The 17931-nt window shown below is 40.1% G+C and overlaps 1 protein-coding gene across 1 annotated transcript; it reads right to left on the bottom strand.

Moving 5' to 3' along the window:
* Window positions 1-715: 715 nt before the first annotated feature.
* pkp1a (plakophilin 1a) lies at window positions 716-17683 on the bottom strand. The gene is made up of 14 exons (XM_079226381.1): window positions 17465-17683; window positions 13872-13978; window positions 10204-10383; window positions 9876-10069; window positions 9107-9248; window positions 8650-8857; window positions 8181-8349; window positions 7604-7721; window positions 5956-6123; window positions 5666-5842; window positions 5139-5292; window positions 4840-5026; window positions 3591-3675; window positions 716-2901 (listed from the first exon to the last, which is right to left on the bottom strand). The coding sequence occupies exons 1-14, from the start codon at window positions 17646-17648 to the stop codon at window positions 2827-2829; spliced, it is 2148 nt and encodes a 715-aa protein (XP_079082507.1). The 5' UTR covers window positions 17649-17683; the 3' UTR covers window positions 716-2826.
* Between the last annotated feature and the right edge of the window lie 248 nt (window positions 17684-17931).

Genomic DNA, 17931 nt, shown 5'->3' with positions numbered 1-17931 from the left:
TCTGGTTCAAATTGATTTAAATCCATGAAACAATACACAAATATTGGCTACCACTGTAAAAATACAAAGCACTGAAGATTTAATTGTTCTACAATGTGCTTTTCCAATTCAGTAGCAGACCATGCACACTGCATCTGCTGATTTCTTTCACTCCTTTTCAGGACAGCGGTTGACGAATATTTAATGGTGAGCAGGCATAATAGTTGAAAGTGATTTATCAGTGTTTATGTTGGATAGTTAGGTAGAAAGAGAAGTGCCATTCACAGTTATTTGCTTTTTTTTTAATTTTGTCACCGGTGCATTCAACCTTCGTAAAAAAGGAATGGTGGAAAAAAGCTGCCGGGACAATGGATGTATTTTTTTAAAACAGCGGACATTCGTGATCAACTCATGGGATTTAAATCTCACCAAAGCTGCTTCGTTCAGATCCTCACAGACAAGTTAGTAATTGGAGCTGAAAGACTTCTCATTTTGTGTGCATAGTTGTTTTCTTAGTCAGAGAGCGGCATGCGCACACACCACAAAAACCCAGGTGGAATGAAAACTTCGAGCCTAATTATTTTAAGAGATATACAAGAAATGATGAACAGAGAATCCAGTATGTTCCAAAATGGCTCGTATACTGCATACATGAACATCGTATGAACCTTTTGTTAGCACATTCAATTACGTTGTTTGTTGAAGAAAAGATCACCACTTACAATGCTGTCTTCATATCTGTTATTTATTCCATGTACAGACTGAGTGACAGGGAACGCTCCTTATTATATGCCACAAACACATCTTTCAAAAAATACATTCCAAGCAATACTGACATCAACCTTCCTCCAGGCAAATGAGCCTGAGCAGGAATATATGTACAGGAAAACTATGTTTACCGTTAAAACAGTCCGCTGCAGTGTATTGTTGCTTTAGTGATTTATAATGCTGTCTGCGAAATGCATTGGAGTTTTGAGAGGTTTTAAAAAGACGTTTTTCAGTAAATAAGACTGTAGTTTGGTTATGAGAGCATATACCCTGCAATACGACTTAAAACTGTAAAGGTAAAGTAACAAAAAAACACATTTAAAAGTTTTAGCTGAAGAACTACATGTTTGTTTTTTAATCAAAAAGCATTTGAACATATATTTGAATGTGCAGCTCATCTGGCCTGAGGTGATGCATACAGATAATAATTCATTTGACTTATGTTCGAGGGCGCAGCCCCTTCATTATCTCCTTAGTGACTTCTGTAAAATTACTTTACAGAACACTTAAATGACTACCAGTGTGCTAAACTATAGGCTAGGCTATGTCAACTGTGATTACCTTTAATATCAGACTTTAAAAATGGTTTTCAGGGGGACAACGGACTGTTTATATTGCTCCAAATTCCTATACATAGTCAAAGTGAATGGGCATAGATGGTGTTACATGTTGTGTACAATACTTCTCTTTCTCCATATGCAAGAAAACAAACAATGAAAAAACAAACAAAACATACAGTTTGTAAATTTCAATAGGCAACTTTATGACAAAGCGACAGAAAATACCAAGACTTTTAGTACTGCACTGTAAAGGAATAGTTTAATATTTTGGGAAATATCCTTATTCACTTTTTCATCGAGAGTTACATGACCAGATCATCATATCTGATGAATATGAAGCTACTGCCAGCAGCTGGTTATTATCTTAGCATGAAGCCTAGAAACAGGGAAAACAGCTTGTCCAGCTCTGTCCAAAGGTAATATATTTCCACGTCTTAACACCTTATCTCTTGTTCATGTAATCCACACAAACAAGTGTGTAGAAATGACACATTGTGGTTTTACAGGGCCCATAAAGCCTGTAACACCACAATCTTGATAAAATAAAAAAAAAAGAGAGAATGTGTTATGCATTGAGCTGGAGAGGTGCAGGGAGGTGGATTGTGTTACCTTCGGCCAGAGCCAGACTCGCTCTTTCCTCATTTCCAGTCTTTGTGCTAAGCTAACTGGCTGCTGGTTGCATCTTCACATTCAATGTACAGACATAACAGCGGTATAACTCTTCTCAGCAACTTTCAGGAAGAAAATAAACAGGCCTGTTGCCCAAAACGTGGAACTATTCCTTTAACTATTTAGGCACTTGTGTAGGAAGCTGTTCGTTCATTTATTTTTTATAAAACTAAACTCTGAATCACAGAATGAAACAGATAACAGAACAAGGTTCAAACTGGATGTACAAGTTTGCATAAACAAAACAACAGTATCAATAATACCTTTATAATATAATATCTTTTGTTTTTGTTTTTAGCTTTTTATATCATTTTTTATTACTTTCATTTTGGCTGCTCAGACTTCAAGGCCACAACAGATAATGTATCTGTTCTGCCGACAATTGTAACTGCAGATACCATTGTCGGGTGTATTGTAGCTCTCAGGCCAGACTAACTGAGTTTCAGCACATGCGCACATCACCTAACAAAAACAAACTCACCCCTTTATATACACAGATAGAAACATATCCAAATTAAATACATAATTTGCTGCAGAATTACTGATGAAATTAAAAGCTCTCTTTTCACTAAAGTATGTACAATGTATGATTCACTCTTTATTGATATGCTCTTCAACAAAGTAATTTTACTCTTCTCGTTGAAAAGGGTGTGGCCACAGCAGTGTCTTAACATGCTGGTTTTCATCTGACACGCATGAGAACATGCAGGAAAAGGGAAACAGAGGGAAACGTTTGAATCCTTGCGACACAAATTCTGCTCATTTTGGTCCGACTGATCCAAAAGCATTCAGAAACAAGTTATACCATTCAAGTTTCTGTGGTGCTGCTCCTATCAATCGTCCAGCACACTTACTCAATAACTTGCATCGACTTGTACACTGCTGTGGTTTGGTCGTTGACAAAAAGAGATTTCCCCATCCCGAGCTGTAGATCAAAAATAAAGAAATATATATCAGTTCAAAGTGTCTCACACACGCGCGCACACACACACACACACACACACACACACACACACACACACACACACACACACACACACACACACACACACACACTAATTAAAAGGAAATGTACTGCGTCAGCAACTTAGAGCAGCCTTGGGCCAATCATGGCAGTGGAAAAACTGGGATGTTTTCCCTCTTATGCCAGCTGTCACTTTAATGTCTTGATTCATGGCATGTACAAATGTTGCTACTGTTCATATCATTCATGTAAGCACCCTTGCCCATAGTCATTATAGAAACTTCTTGAATATCTTTCATGTATTCTGAAGATCCTCTACCCTGTCTTTGCACGATCTCTTCTTCCTCTCTCTTCCATGTGTTACTCCTCCCATATTAGACAGTGAACATCAAAAACCAGTCCGCCAAGATTCCAACGTGACTGTTTCTGTATTCACTGAACTTCTGGGTGTGGCAGGAGGGAAGGGAAAGTGATTGTGTGCGCCAGAGGAGTAATAATAAACACACTCATTTCAGCTGGGCCCTCCTTCTGTTCGTGTGCAGGTGTTAAGACTAAACCAGATACGCAGATACAATAGGTGCACCTTGTGTCTGCCTTAAAGATTCACACAAACAATCAGTCACACATCATTTCAGATCCTTCTGATTTACCTTTTTCACAGCGCCTTGAAAATTCTTCTCGTTCCATAAGCTGTAGAGCAGCCCGGAAGCTGCTTTGCTGGCTTTGGGAAAAGAGCTAAGAGGCAGAAAGAAGGGCAGAGGTTATTAAGAATACACAGCAAAAATAAGGCAAACCTCACCCAATTCTAAGGAAAAGAAGCAATTTAGGCACTAAAGACACCACCTGTACGACTGATATTTGCAATACTTTGACAGCAGAAGACAAAAGTTGACTGAGTGTCAATTTTTTTGTTAAAATAACCTTTTGACAAAAGGCTGCAATAGCAACTGCATGACGGTAGATTAAAAGGTTGCTTGATATACACTTTTTGGTAAGAGGAAGAATGCTAGAAAGTGTTTACATCACATATCCACAGAACATGCTGCGACATGGTTTTCACCAGGATTTATTTTGTTTTTGTTCCAGTTGAAACTGATGGCAGAGTAACAGAAATATTTTCTCTAGAAAGAGGTATCCATTGATATTTTAATTTCTGTATTACATACATACATATTTTGGTGCTTTGAATGTTTACATATAGCCAAGGTGGAACTAATTGAAACTCCTACTGATGTGCAAGTTTTCTTTTCTATTTCATAAGATATGCTTCTCTGTTTTATAGCCTGCAACCTGTTGCCTTTTGGGAAAGGGTTTGTACAGAGTAATACAAAATAGTTTGAAATGTTAATTTTTTTTATAATGAAAATAGTTTACCAAAGTTGCCAGTGGGCAAAAGGATAACTCTGTCCCCAGGTAGAGGATGTTGCCTGCCTTTGACACTAGCACCGCTGTCTGTTCAAAATAAATAATATGAAATATATCCTTTGCATTTGTTTGTAGAACCCACCCTCTAAAAGGTGCAGTGTGAACGATTTTGCGGCATCTAGCCCTGAAGTTCAGATCAGAACCAACTGAAACTTTTGTGCGCCAAACATGTAGAACTACAGTGGAGCGACGCAAAAACGTCAAAGGCCCTCTCTAGAACCAGTGTTTGGTTTGCCGTTCTATGTTACTGTGGAAACATGGCGGCACTAAAGAAAAGATACTTATTAATATTATATTCTATCTCTGCCAACAGATCCCCCTAAATGCTACACACTGTTCCTTTCAAGTCCAGTATATTTGTGTAGCTGACACAGAGGCTGTTCAAAGTGCTTCAAACACAAACAAATGCATTTAAGTTTGTCATAGCTGTGAAAGCTGAATTTTTAACACAGAGTTGAATAAATAAAAACTCACTTGTTCTCACTGAGGTCCGCCACTGATGACACCAGTTCCTTATTGATGACCTTCTTGCTGACCTCAGTGTCCGCCAACATTAAACTCCTTACTGTGTTGCAGGCGGTCACTATAGTTTCGTCCGAGTTTCCCATCTCTCGTGGGCCATCGGAGAGGAGGCTGGTCAGCTCGGGCAGGATCTGCTTTGCTGCAGAGAAGACAAAGGAAACATACACCGAATCAGTTTTATGTGGACTAACTCTACATTCATGTTTCGTTTCAAACAAACATCAGCCTCAATACTTCATGTTTTTCCTTACCCATGGAGGTCTGCAAACTGCTGGTGCGAGACATGTTACCCAGCAGGGACATGGCAGTCTTCTGCAGGCTCCGGTTAGGAGACTTTAAAAGAGGGGCTATCTGCTGCAGAGCCCCCAGCTTTTGAACCAGAATCTGACTCATGGCACTGGACCCCTGAAATGGAAGCAAACAAGACAGAAGGAAGGACACATATTAGCTATCGAACCTCTTCCCCGTAGCGGTCAATATTTGCATCGTGATACTAAATCCAGCTGACTTTGTAAGTATTAGACATTTGCATGCATCTCCCTTTCCCTTGTTCTAACTTCTTCTTTCTTTCTCAAGTAACCTCTGAATCCATGGAGACAGAACTCCACCCTTTCTCACAAAACAAGTCAGTTATGAGTTGTGCTGATTTGTCATTACGCCCACCACATCTCCGTCTCTGTTGCTTCTTCCCTTTCTTTAGTAAACCTGAGGTAATCCTGAATGTCCGTTGACACCACACACAAATGGTAAGCCTAATAATTATCTTCTTTGTACTCACCATTCCCTTGTTGGCAGTGAGGTTCTGCAGGGCACCACAGCAGGCTTCCAGGGTGGCATCTTTCTTGGACGAGGTCAGCAGAGACATGTAGGTCTGCATGGCTTTGGGATGGCACAACCACTTCACACCTGATGGGGCGCTGTCTTCCAGCATTCCCCGAACTGCGTCAAATGACAACTGAGGAGAAAGGAAGAGAGAGATTTAAGGAAAGGGAAATGCTGCCTTGATTCAAGGAACATCATGATTTAGTCAAAAAACATGAGGTGGAGGGTGTGGTGGTTGATGGCCACCTCTTTTTGAGCCCTGCTACTCTTGGGGCTGAAGCATCCGACTGTGGGGCTTTTTCTACCCCCAGGTTGGTTCTCAATCGGAGTTTGGAACTTCTTGAAGCATTCAGGGGACTCTTCCTCCAGTTGGTAAGTCAAGTTATGTAGGATGCATGCACAGTTCTCCACAGACTAGAGGAGAGGAAAGGAGAGGTTAACGATACTGGTACTAGACTTCATAGCACAGCAAATCTATGTTCTAATGTTCCTGACATATCTATGTACATTTGAAAGTGTGTTTGAAGAGAAATTGTAAGTCTCCCAATTGCAAAAATAAATGACACACGATGCACTTCTCATTCAATGCCATTGAATGAAAAAGAATACCGTGTTAGTGGTTAATTATTTTATTATCTGAATATCAAGGGTACTAATTTCTGTGTTTAATCCAAGTCAAACTCAAAGCCAAGCGTTTACATCATTTACAAATGCAAGTAAAAATAAATCCGAACTCTGGGTATCCCAAATATCTACAATAGTGATGGTTAGTGAGTGGTCAGTTTGCATGTTCATTTTCCAGGGAAAAGATGATTTTTTTTTTTATTATTATTCTCAAAATTTCACTTAATTCAGTTGGGCTTAGTTATTGAGGCTTGATTAACAATACAATTATCTTAACCAAAAAGTAAATGAAACACAATTAAATTGAAAAGCTCAGCAACTGTCCTCATCCATTACCACAATAACTACAAGACGATACCTTTACACCAATCATACTCCACTACTTCATTCAAAGAAGCATGTGTTCCAGAGTACTAGCACAGACATAGAAGTAAACACACATTCACACCTTAACACTTCCACAAATTAGCTAAATATACAAACATGCTGATTCAGCCTGCAGCTTGCATTGACCTGCTTATACATGTGAGTTTGTGAACTTGTATTGTATTTGTGTGTGTGCTTAATATTTTTGGACTGAACACATTTATGTCTGAGAGACACATGAGACATGCTCTACAGGAACTATGAGTTGAGTGAACCAGAGTACGTCACCAGACAGGAATCCAACAATAGTTGTTCTCGCCTGCTCTCGGCAAACAATGTGCTAACAAGTATAAACAAGTATAAAAATAAAAATAATCCAGTGGCCATTGAGGAAATCGTTAAAAAAAACAAAGTTTCAACTTTCAATATTGAACCAAAAGTCTTTCAGTTAGCATTGTAGTGAATATTGATGACAATTGCTCACTGTAGCCCTCGATAATTGTCTCCCTAATTAATTGATTAATTGTTCTATAAAATATCTGAAAATTAAGTCTTTAAAATGCTAGTTTTGTCTAAAACTGAAGATAATCAGTCTACAAAGATATCAAAAACAGAGAAAATTGTGATGGTGGAGTCAATCATTTTGATTATTATCAAAAAAGTTGCTGATTAAACTTCCATCAATTCATTCATAAATTGTTTCAGCTCTAATAGACAGCATCAATTATATCAATAGTAATGTTAGTGGTGATGTAGATCAGAGTGGAGGAGTTTCAGTACACTGAAACTTTTTCTCTGTAGTAGCCGAACAGAGTTCAACAAAATTGGCAAAGGTGATGTATTCTGTGTGGAGAGCATTTTAATTTAAACAAATACTATTGGTGGATGGGAAGATGTACCCTACCTTGTCATCAGGGTTTTCCTCTGCCACACAGGACTGGATGTAACTCATGAGGGAGTCAATGAGGCCATGGCACTCTCTCATTGCCTTCCGCTCCTTCTGTTGGGCGCAGCTCAGGTTTCTATACACACATTTAAAACATTCATTTAAATCCAGAAGGAAACACTTATTATATTCTAGACACAACATGTCTGGAATATAATAGTAGACACAGAACTGTGAGGGCCAACATCTAACTTGCACCATCCCACCCTGTTAGCAAATTTAATCAAGGAGATTAGGAACCAGGTGCACAGAAGTTTCTAAAGCAGTACTAAATATAAGTATGTTACAATGATAACTATTGTCCACATTTACATTACATAACTGTCAATAATTCTTCTTCAATTCAGTCGAATGTTCAGCTGTATATCACAAGCATATCAAGTCAAAAACGTGAACAGGTAATGTTCAACTCCACCATGTATGAACAACGTCACTTGTGGTTTCAGTCTGTCCAAATTGTCATCACTTCATCATTCTTATTCTATTAGCCAAACAGATCTATCCTCAGAAGCACTGATCATTTAAATGCTCTCACCTCAGGCACCCTGTGGCGCTGTAGAAAACATCAGGATGTATGTTGTTGTTGGCACAGTTGTCTGACCAGCAGGTAAATGGCACCACCACATTCTCAGTCAGGGCAGGCAAAGCTGTGGCGATAAGTTCCCCCTTCAGTTCATCAGAAGAGGACAGGTTCCATAGCAGGCCTTCATATGGCAAGAGCAGAAAAGGTACATTCATCAAAAAAAAAATATCTAAAAAGTAGTTCATCCATGCGCCATGTTGTTGCCCTTTGTTCTTAAAAACGTAATGTGTTATGAAGAAATGGATGGTCAAAGAACCTAACACAAAAGTGAAGCGGGCAGTGACTGTAAAATAAATGTATAATATGAAATTGACAAAATGCTTGCTGAGTCTATGTTATATTTAGGGATATGCTATTTTAGTAAACTAGGTCACTCTTCTACCCAATATTTTGAGGGCCTGTCCCAATTCAAATATCCTACCAGTGATTTGTTTCTGGGTGTCAGTAGAATCTGTCTCCTTTAGTAGCTGCAGGGCCTTAGCTATGCCGCCACAGTGCTGGACCTGCAGCTTGTTGTCCTGGTCTTTGAACACCAGGTTCCTCAGAGCTCCAGCAGCGGCCTGGTTCACCCCAGGGTTGGGGCTCCGCAGCAGGGCCACAAGAGGGGGGATACCTCCTAGTTGGAAAACCTGTAATGCGTAAATGTGGGAGGAATCTTTGTAGAAAATGTGGCAATGCATTTCCAACACGATACATTAATACATGCGTAATAAATGCTTAATAAATGCCTCAGGGAAAGGCAGGTTACACAAAAGGTCTTCATCGAGCCTTTGCATCAACTGTATCATAATTACAAGCCAGCCGTCACACAAATCTGATGTAGAAATAGACAACATCCATGTTTGGAGGGTGTGTGTCTGAACAGTTTATACTCGCACCTCCTGTTTGGTGCTCTCCTCTTTGAAGGTGGTGTGGTGGATGAAGGTGGCTCCACACTGCTGGTAATTCTCGTCAGGGTGACTCAGGAACCCTACCGCCTGATTTAGTGTCATGTCTGACATGTTCACAACGCCATTGATCCTGCAGGAACAGGCACAGAAATAGAAGAGAAACTTGGAAATTAGATACTAAGAGTTAGTTTTAGATGTCAGGATTTATATTTTTTAGATACTCTTGGCTGCAAATAGAAGAACAAAAGGCTGCAGATGAATCCGCCAGCAAAAATAACCTCCTAGTAAGTTATCAAACTAACTGGTTGTTTTGGTCTTAGTCAACCTAGATGTTTTTTAGTCGATTAGTTGTTCTTCTTGCTTTTTTTTTAAGCTGAATGATTTATTTTCAAGAAATTTGAGAACACATCTCTGGTAAAACACAATTTTTTAAGTCGGGCTTCTATGTGATTCTTTGTGGAGAAACTCAGTTGTACAGATCTGTCGATTAATTCAAACAATTGATTAGTTGAAAAATTGCTATGAGAGTTAGTCGACTAAGAATGCATTTTGATGTAAAAGGCTCTCGATAACTGGGCTGCAATTAAATTATCAATGAAATAAACTTCATGTTGGAATTGGGTGCCACCTTAAGACATCAAAAACATATAAAATACTGGAAAAATGTACCAAACTTGTCTCTTATCCCATGTCCATTTCCATGCCAACCTCTTCATATTGCCTGAAAATGTCAATAAAAGCCAGGGAAGTAACTCACGTGGATTGTTGCTCTATCTTGGATGGTTTGATGGTGCCCATCTTGCCCTCAGTGTGAATCTGGGCAGAGGGCGGCTGGATGATGCGTGACTGGCTGTTGGTCAACTGAGTGCTGTTGGTCATAGAGTAGGTGCTGTTTCGATTTACTCGACTCTGGACGTTGCCCTGGCTCTGGTACACCTGCCCTTTCGCTCTCTAAAAAAAAAAATTCAATGGTTATATAGTATGGATAGTACATATATATAGCATCTTTGTGGAATTGAGTCCCTAAAAACAACATGAATGTAATTTCAGTGACACTACAAATTAACATAAAAATAAATGATCACCATAACGGGTGCAGCAGAAAATGTAGGAGCCAAAGCAGGGTCACTGCGAGCGGATTTCAACCCATTGGGACTCTGGCGCCAGTTGGAACCGTTGATTTGCTGATCCCATATGCCCGAGGTGCTGACATGTCTTGCTCCCGTGGTTCTACCGGACAGAGTACGACTCTTCTGAGTATTTACCTAAAAAGTAGAAATTAATGCTCAGGAGGTTTTTACATAAAGCATTCCATGTGATTATGGAGAAAATCAAATAGCAACATTGCAACAATATGGTAGGCTAAGCTTTGGTGCTTTCACAAATCAATTACACAATGATATGTTTGATAAATAATCATCAGTAATGTGGATATAATGACGGGTTAGATTGAAAAAAACATATCTTAGGAAGTATAAATTAGTCTTTGCTGGCAATGACAAAGAGAAATACTAAATCACTGCATCAACGTAATGTTTTTCTGTTACACAAATCCAGGAGACGGAGAAAAACTGAAAGTAGAAAGTTCACTTTCCATTTGAACAATTTTCAAAGAAGTTACCTGTAAACCAAGACGGAGTAATTTGACCTGATTCAAACCCTGCATACCTTCTTTCTACCTCAGTTTATGCTGAAAGCAACAGAATGCACCACACAAACTAAAGCAACATAATATCCGTCATTGGAGACCAACTCAAGCTGTTGTGTTAGAAGACGGCTGGCACAGTTGAGCGGTTTCTCACAGTGGATCTTTGTGTGTGCAAGTCAGACACAGCACCCGTTCAACCTTTCTTCACAATCTTGACGCCACTAAGCACCTTAATCTTACTTAATTACGTTGTTTTTTGTGTATCAAATTATTTTGACTTAGATTGTATTGCTTTGTCTGTGTGTATGAAGCACACTGTTTAAGCTTTACAGCAAAAGAGAGAGCAAGAAATAAACTTGGCACAGCCCGAGCATAACGACAGAACATGTCGAGCTAATGCTTTAATGATGAGTCATTCTCGTAGCTAAACCTTGTTCTCTTATTTGTTTATTTGAAAAACTACAGTCAAGGAACATTGCCATCAGACGCACACAGGGCTGCACACACGCACGTATGCACACACGCACACACACAGTGGGTTCTGTGTGACTCATTCCTGTTTTAAACCGGACTGGTTGCTCAGTTACCAGCCAGCCGTGCTACTAAGCGGCAAAATCATGACAGAGGAGGAATCTGTCAACAACCCGCTTGATAAGAACTGACAGTGTGTTTACTCTCAAAGTGCGAAATGCTTCCATTATTGGCTAGTGGCTACAGCCAGCTTCCTCAAGTATTTCCTTTTCAAGTATCTAACTGACAGACATTCCCTCTAGATATTTTACCTAATTTTGTGAGCAATCGCATTTCCACTAAATTTAGTGTTTCACAGAAAATGTCAAATGTGAATCAACTTTATTTTGGACACACGACACAGCACACAGAGTGAAATGTAGCCTCTGCATTTAACCCATCCTAGCAGTAGGAGCACTCGGGGCTACTTTAGGGCCTTGCTCAAGGGCCCCTCAGCAGTGCCCAGAAGATGAACTCGCACCTCTCCAGCTATCACAACACAATCCGTTTTTGGTCCATGCGAGGACTTGAACCAGTGACCCAAAAAATAACCGAAAAACCAAAACCTGTCATTTGTACAATTTTGTATTTTAGTTTTTGTATGGATTTAAAAAATGTGTTATAACATGTTCATTATCGAGCTTTAGGTGTGCTGGTAGGCAGATTTGCATGTTGGATCGGTAAACTAACAACAAAATATGTCTTTAAATTGTTCTTTACTTGTATGCAAGTAACAGTATCCATTAATTGTTGAATGTTATGTTATTTTCTAGAGGTAATACAGAGAAGAAGCCTAATCTGCTATACCACAAAACAGTAACTTTGTATGGATAAAAATGATTGCAGGTATAACATAATCATGTCCTACTCTCAATCCGGAATATTAATACACGTATGGCAGTCAAGCATCCAGCTCGGCAAGGCATCTTTTACCAGGTAACTTAAGTATTCATTTTGCAGTTGACAGTGAACTCAACAGAATCAGATTAACACGATGAAAACACAATGTGGCACCATGTGGGATATCATGAAATGGGCACGTCACCACACCCCCTCGACATGCCTCAACTCACTGTCAGTAGGTCAAGTCAACCCAGAGTAAATGCATTCTCACACACACACACACACACACACACACACACACACACACACACACACACACACACACGCACATCTTAGTGACGAGGCTGCACTTGAGTGACAACGAATACATACGAATATTTGTCTATTTCCAAATAAAATCACACAAACTGGATTGGGTGTGTGTGTCATGCTAATTGTTCATCATAAACAGTACAGCACAGTTCCTCAGACACTCCCACACTAACTCGCTCACTAACAAAAGATGATTGCCGAACCAGCAAAACCATGAGTTCAACCAGCTCAAGTACGGTATAATGCTTCATAAAATAATGTCATAAATCACCTGTGACCGAGAGGTGCCTCCCATTTTCTTTTTTTAAACAGATTAATAGGCAGATTTTTACCCTCCGTGATTCCAGTGCTTATAATTATTTAACCAAAGTTCTCAGAGTTAAGCTTCAAAACATTAACAGTGAGCAGGGAGGAATCTTTGACAACATTTACCAAAAGAAAAGTATAAATTCTTTTCAGCCAATAACTTTTCAAAGCATGATCCAGTGTTTTATATTTTCTGAAGTGAATACTTCGACAGTTTAGCAAGTATGTTTATTTGCACTCTTGCCTTGTTACAACATGTTTATTATTGAGCTTTAGGGAGGCAGCTAGCTGTTTCCCCACCTCCAGTTTTCATGATAAGCTAACATCAACTTAATAAACTGATTATTTCCTAAAATTGTTACTTTGCAATTAAAGGCATTCATCAGTTTATTGTTTTACGGTATGTTATCTTTGAAAGGTTTCATTTAAGAAGCCTAATTTGTATTACAACAAAAAAGTAACTATTATTAACAAAAGATTATTGCAGGTATAACTGAATTGAAGCACAAATGACAGAAGAAAACGTTCAAAAACCTAAAAACTGATCAACAGCTATGTACCATAAAGTAGTTGTGAGTAGAGTAAAACCATGGATCTGGTCTTAAAGAGTGTGTAGGATTTGATACCCGTCCACTTACGCCTACCTTTCTACGACTGCGGTAACGCGAGCCACCAATTTAAAAAACGTGGTTACGTTGCTCGCCTAGCTCAGAGGCATCTTTAATATAATAATAATAATGAATCCCTTATTAGTCCCACAGAGGGGAAAGTATTCTCACTTTAACCCATCCTTAGTAATTAAGAAGCAGTGGGCTGCTGTGAAGCGCCCAGGGAGAAACTGGGGCTTCAGTGTCTTGCTCAAGGACACTTCAACATGCAAACTATGGGGAGTCCAGGGATCGAACCGGCTACCTTGTGGTTTCAGGACGACCACTCTCCCCATGAGCTACAGCCGCCCTAATAATAATAATAATAATAATAACACTACTTTAGGAGCAACAGATGTCAGATGGAGTTATGAATATTATGCTGCACACTGCACCTTTAATGTTGAGTCTGTGAAAGGGAAGCGCACTTGTGCTCTGACTATCTGTAAAACATTAACCAGGGCTTATCCATGAGAGAAACCATTACCGCTCTGCTGTAGCCGGTTGACAGACTGGAGTTGGTGGTGCTGAAGGTGCCATTTGATTTGGAGGGAGAAAACTTGAAGGCTCCAAACTCGTATGTATGAAACTGGCCTGTTAAAAGAGGAGAAAGAACGAGAACTAAAATAAACAACAGAGTCATACAGAGAAGAATAAGAATGCAAGATCAGCTGACTATTAATTAACCACAAGATGTTACTCAGTCCTGTATGACAAATAACAAAGACATCCAAAACACACCTAAACTGATTAATGTTGTCATGGTGATAACACCTCCAATGAGCACAGAAAGTGTCGCCGAAAGTTTTAATATTTTTGTGGGCTTCCGTTTTGCTTTACTTGCCATTTATTACTAGTGTTATATCATTTATGTAAAATAAACAGGTTTATGGTGAACAAAGATATCCTTCCAATGTTGTATAAATGTATGTCATTCATTGATATTTAAAATAGCTGAGAAGACCTTATTACACACATATTACAGGTGTAAAAACCAATATGGTAATCCTTTAATTCAACAGCACATAGTCAACATGTTTCACCACCTTCGTCTGTCGGACTCGTTGGGTGATTCATGGAACGGGAGACTCGCAGCCTGAGACTTCACCATTAGAAGATTATGGTTGTCAAAACAATGACACACTCATCATCGTTATCAAACCTTAGGTCTGTACAGAAAAGGAAAGTTTTCCTAAAGTGACTAATGCATCATATCCCTAAATGAAAAGGCCTGAAAGGGTCAGCTCACTGACTCAATAAAAAAACTAATTGTCTCTTTATCTAACTCTCTAGCCATGCAGATTTTTTTAATTTTATGATTTTAGTTTTATGATATTCCTAGGAAACGTCTGCTGCCTCGAGCCAAATCATGATCATTTTATTCCATTTAACTTCGAAATGAAAGAATAGATGAATAGGAGAGCTTTACGGATAGATGACCAGTCTCTTTTATCTTTCCATACCTTTCATTCTTGGACCACTTCCATTGTGCTGGGGGCAGCAGCAGAAGTGCCAGAGCACATCAAACCAAAACTGGCTGCACAGCACTCTGGAAGGGTGGTAATATAATGGCTTTCTTTGCAATTTGGTTAACCTGCCCTTTAATACCTGACAGAACAGAAGTGGTCTTATAGTCCAGGGGTCAGCAACCTTTCGTATCCAAAGAGCTATTTTGACCTTTTTCCACCAAAAAAAAATTGTCTGGAGCCGCAAAAATGATTTGATATCACAGCTTCTGAAGTTTTATATATAGTCATATTATATATAGCCTGAACCGATACTTTTTTATTGCCAAGGCAATTTTTTTTCTTCAAATTGAACAATATTATTAACTGTTTAAAGTATACTATAGATATAAATAAATAAGTACATACAAAACACTTGACTTCAAACTACAGCTTCAAACCTTTTAACTTCAAACTATAAAAATATATATTTAAAAAAAGAACAGACACTAGTCCAATCAGGTGTCCTGATGGGACCGTGTGCAACAGAACTCAGACACTGTTGGATTCTAAAACTGCTGCTTTACTGGACTACACGTCATCATTAATATCAACTGGAGAGATTTGTCAAGCCGAGGACGGACGTTCAAAAGCTCGTGCTCGTATCTCCAGCGATCTCTGTGTGCGCGCACTGTGTGTGTGAGCGCTGGAAGCCCCGCCCCCTCGAGCCCCGCTCTGCATGCAGGCAGACAGAGAGCAGGGCAGCGAGTGTGCTCTGATCCGCGCTATTTTAATAATCGTTTTTAGCGTGCGGGTACCGCGCTACCTTTTTAGTATCTATATACCGTGCAACTTTACAGAGTAGTGTAAAAAAAAAAGTATTTAAATCGGCTCAGGCACCGGAAGGAAGCACCGAAATCTGCGTTGCTTTTCGGTCCGGTAGGTACCGGACGTGTTGGAACCGGTGCCATACTGGCACCGGTTCTCAGTACCCAACCCTACTCATGAGCTGACACAGAACCAGCAGCAGTAGTGGAGTTTGGAGATGTGATCCACTTCCTGAAAGTATATCTACTTTACTCAGTTTGCTGCAGCAGTTGAGGAATCGCTCTTCTGCACTCATCTGCGCGTGAGGGCGGGGCTCTGAATCACGAGTAGCAGCTGCAGGAGCGGAGGCTTGACAGCGACGTGACGCACATTTTAGTGAAAGAAATATTTAAACATTTATTTTTATTGTCACTGACCCAATATCACCTAAAACTCCAAGATAAGAGGAATTCCCTTTGAAAGTTTTTCCACTGGGCAAAAAAAAAAAAAGTTTTCTATTTTTTTTTTTTTTTTTGCCAAAGCCTCAGGGAGCCGCAACAGACTAAAGAGCCGCATGCGGCTCCGGAGCCGCGGGTTTCCGACCCCTGTTATAGTCCAACAATGAAAGTAAACAGTCTATTTCGGACAAGCCAGAAACTTTAATTCAATAACACTGCTTAACATATATTACAATTGAGAGCAGCCTCAGGGCCTGTGTGCAAAACTAACTTTGTGGTCATTTATTTCTTAATGTTCAGTGTTTGACTACTGTCATGTGTTTGGTAGACATTTGCCCTGGGCAAAGTATTGCTCGATCGTCAGCTTACTTTTACGTAATGTCCTTTTTAGACCATTAAGTTTCTCTTAAATAAAGACTGTCGGACAAAAAACAAAAGGACAAATTAACAGCTTGGAAAAAACAATAAACAGGTCATTTAGAAGCTCTTCCTTTTGTAGACTACAAATGATAAAGCATGTCTTACTAGGGAAGGAGTTTGTCTTCTGTAACGACCGTTATCTGGTTTGGCCTTAAGCCTCATATGATATGGGCAAAAAAAAATCTGTCTCCACCATGAAATACAATCATTAATGGAGGCCACATTTTAACAGGCCAGAGGTGTCCTTATCGTGCGCACCACAAACTTCACAATCACTTGAAGCGTTGCCAGTAAAAGAGTAAAATAGCATGAACATAGTTTGCCCTACTTTATAGATAACACAATCAACTGATATACCCCTGCGTTTCCCTTTAACCTGCACCCATTTCACAAGATACAAATATTTCATTTCTCAATTTTTGGTGGATCGTTGTAACGCCTGTTGCAGTAAAAGCCAAATACCAGACTTAAATTGTCGTTTAAGTGAACTGACGCAGAGAAACCGCTGCGGCATGCTCAGGGGAAGTATGATGCGTCTCTGACAGTATCACAGAAATCACACAAGCAAAAATCACTTTCTTTTGAAATAGCAGCAAGGGGTCACTTTTCTAACTGGCGATATGGCCTATAACAGGGGCCTATTTTGGCGTTGACGACACACCTGTGATGTGCTACTGTCACCTTCGAGGCGGAACACCCAAAGATAAACAAATGCATTTCTACAATTGCCCTCTTTCACACAGAGTTGACTAGTAAACTGGAAACCGCAGGCGTGTAGATCCCCAGTGTTAGCCCATGCAGACAAATAAAGAAGGATGCAACTTCTGAGGACATGGTATGACGCACAAATAGGAAGCCCGAGAGTCGACATCACTGTCCAAATAAAGAGGTTGCCTATTATGTGTTATTATTCCGAACAATATGATGCTGTATGAAGCCATGTTCCATACTTGTTGGTGAGGGTGAGGGCGACGGTGAGCCGTTCTTCCCCGATTTGGACTTGCTCCTCTTGATGGTGTGCACTTGTTCCAGCACGCGCTGCGGCCCCGTGCGCAGCTTGCTGTCGGAGGGCACCGCGAGCGACGTGTCGTCGGGACTCCTGGTCACCATCGCTGAACGCAGCGGATCCATCATCTTCCCAACACAGTTGCACTTCGATGGAAAAATAAAGTTTCCAAATAAAGTGCAGACCCGGAGGAGGAGTGCGGCTCGTCTCGGCTCAGCTGTGCGAGAAGTGCATGCAGACAGCGCCAAGTATGCAGTGTGCTAAATGCTCTTGGAGCAGCGGCGGTGGACTCCACCCTCCCGGTCCGCACCCTGTCGAGTTGGGACCGGAAGGGACCGGAGAAAGTTCACGACCCGAGCGGAATGAAGGGAGGAGTGCAATGTGCAATGTCTGCACGGCTGAGGTGCAAAA

Source organism: Taurulus bubalis (assembly GCF_910589615.1).
Source record: "Taurulus bubalis genome assembly, chromosome: 11".
NCBI lineage: Eukaryota > Metazoa > Chordata > Actinopteri > Perciformes > Cottidae > Taurulus > Taurulus bubalis.
Note: the sequence above shows the minus strand (reverse complement) of the source record. Positions and strands in the feature narration are given on the sequence as shown.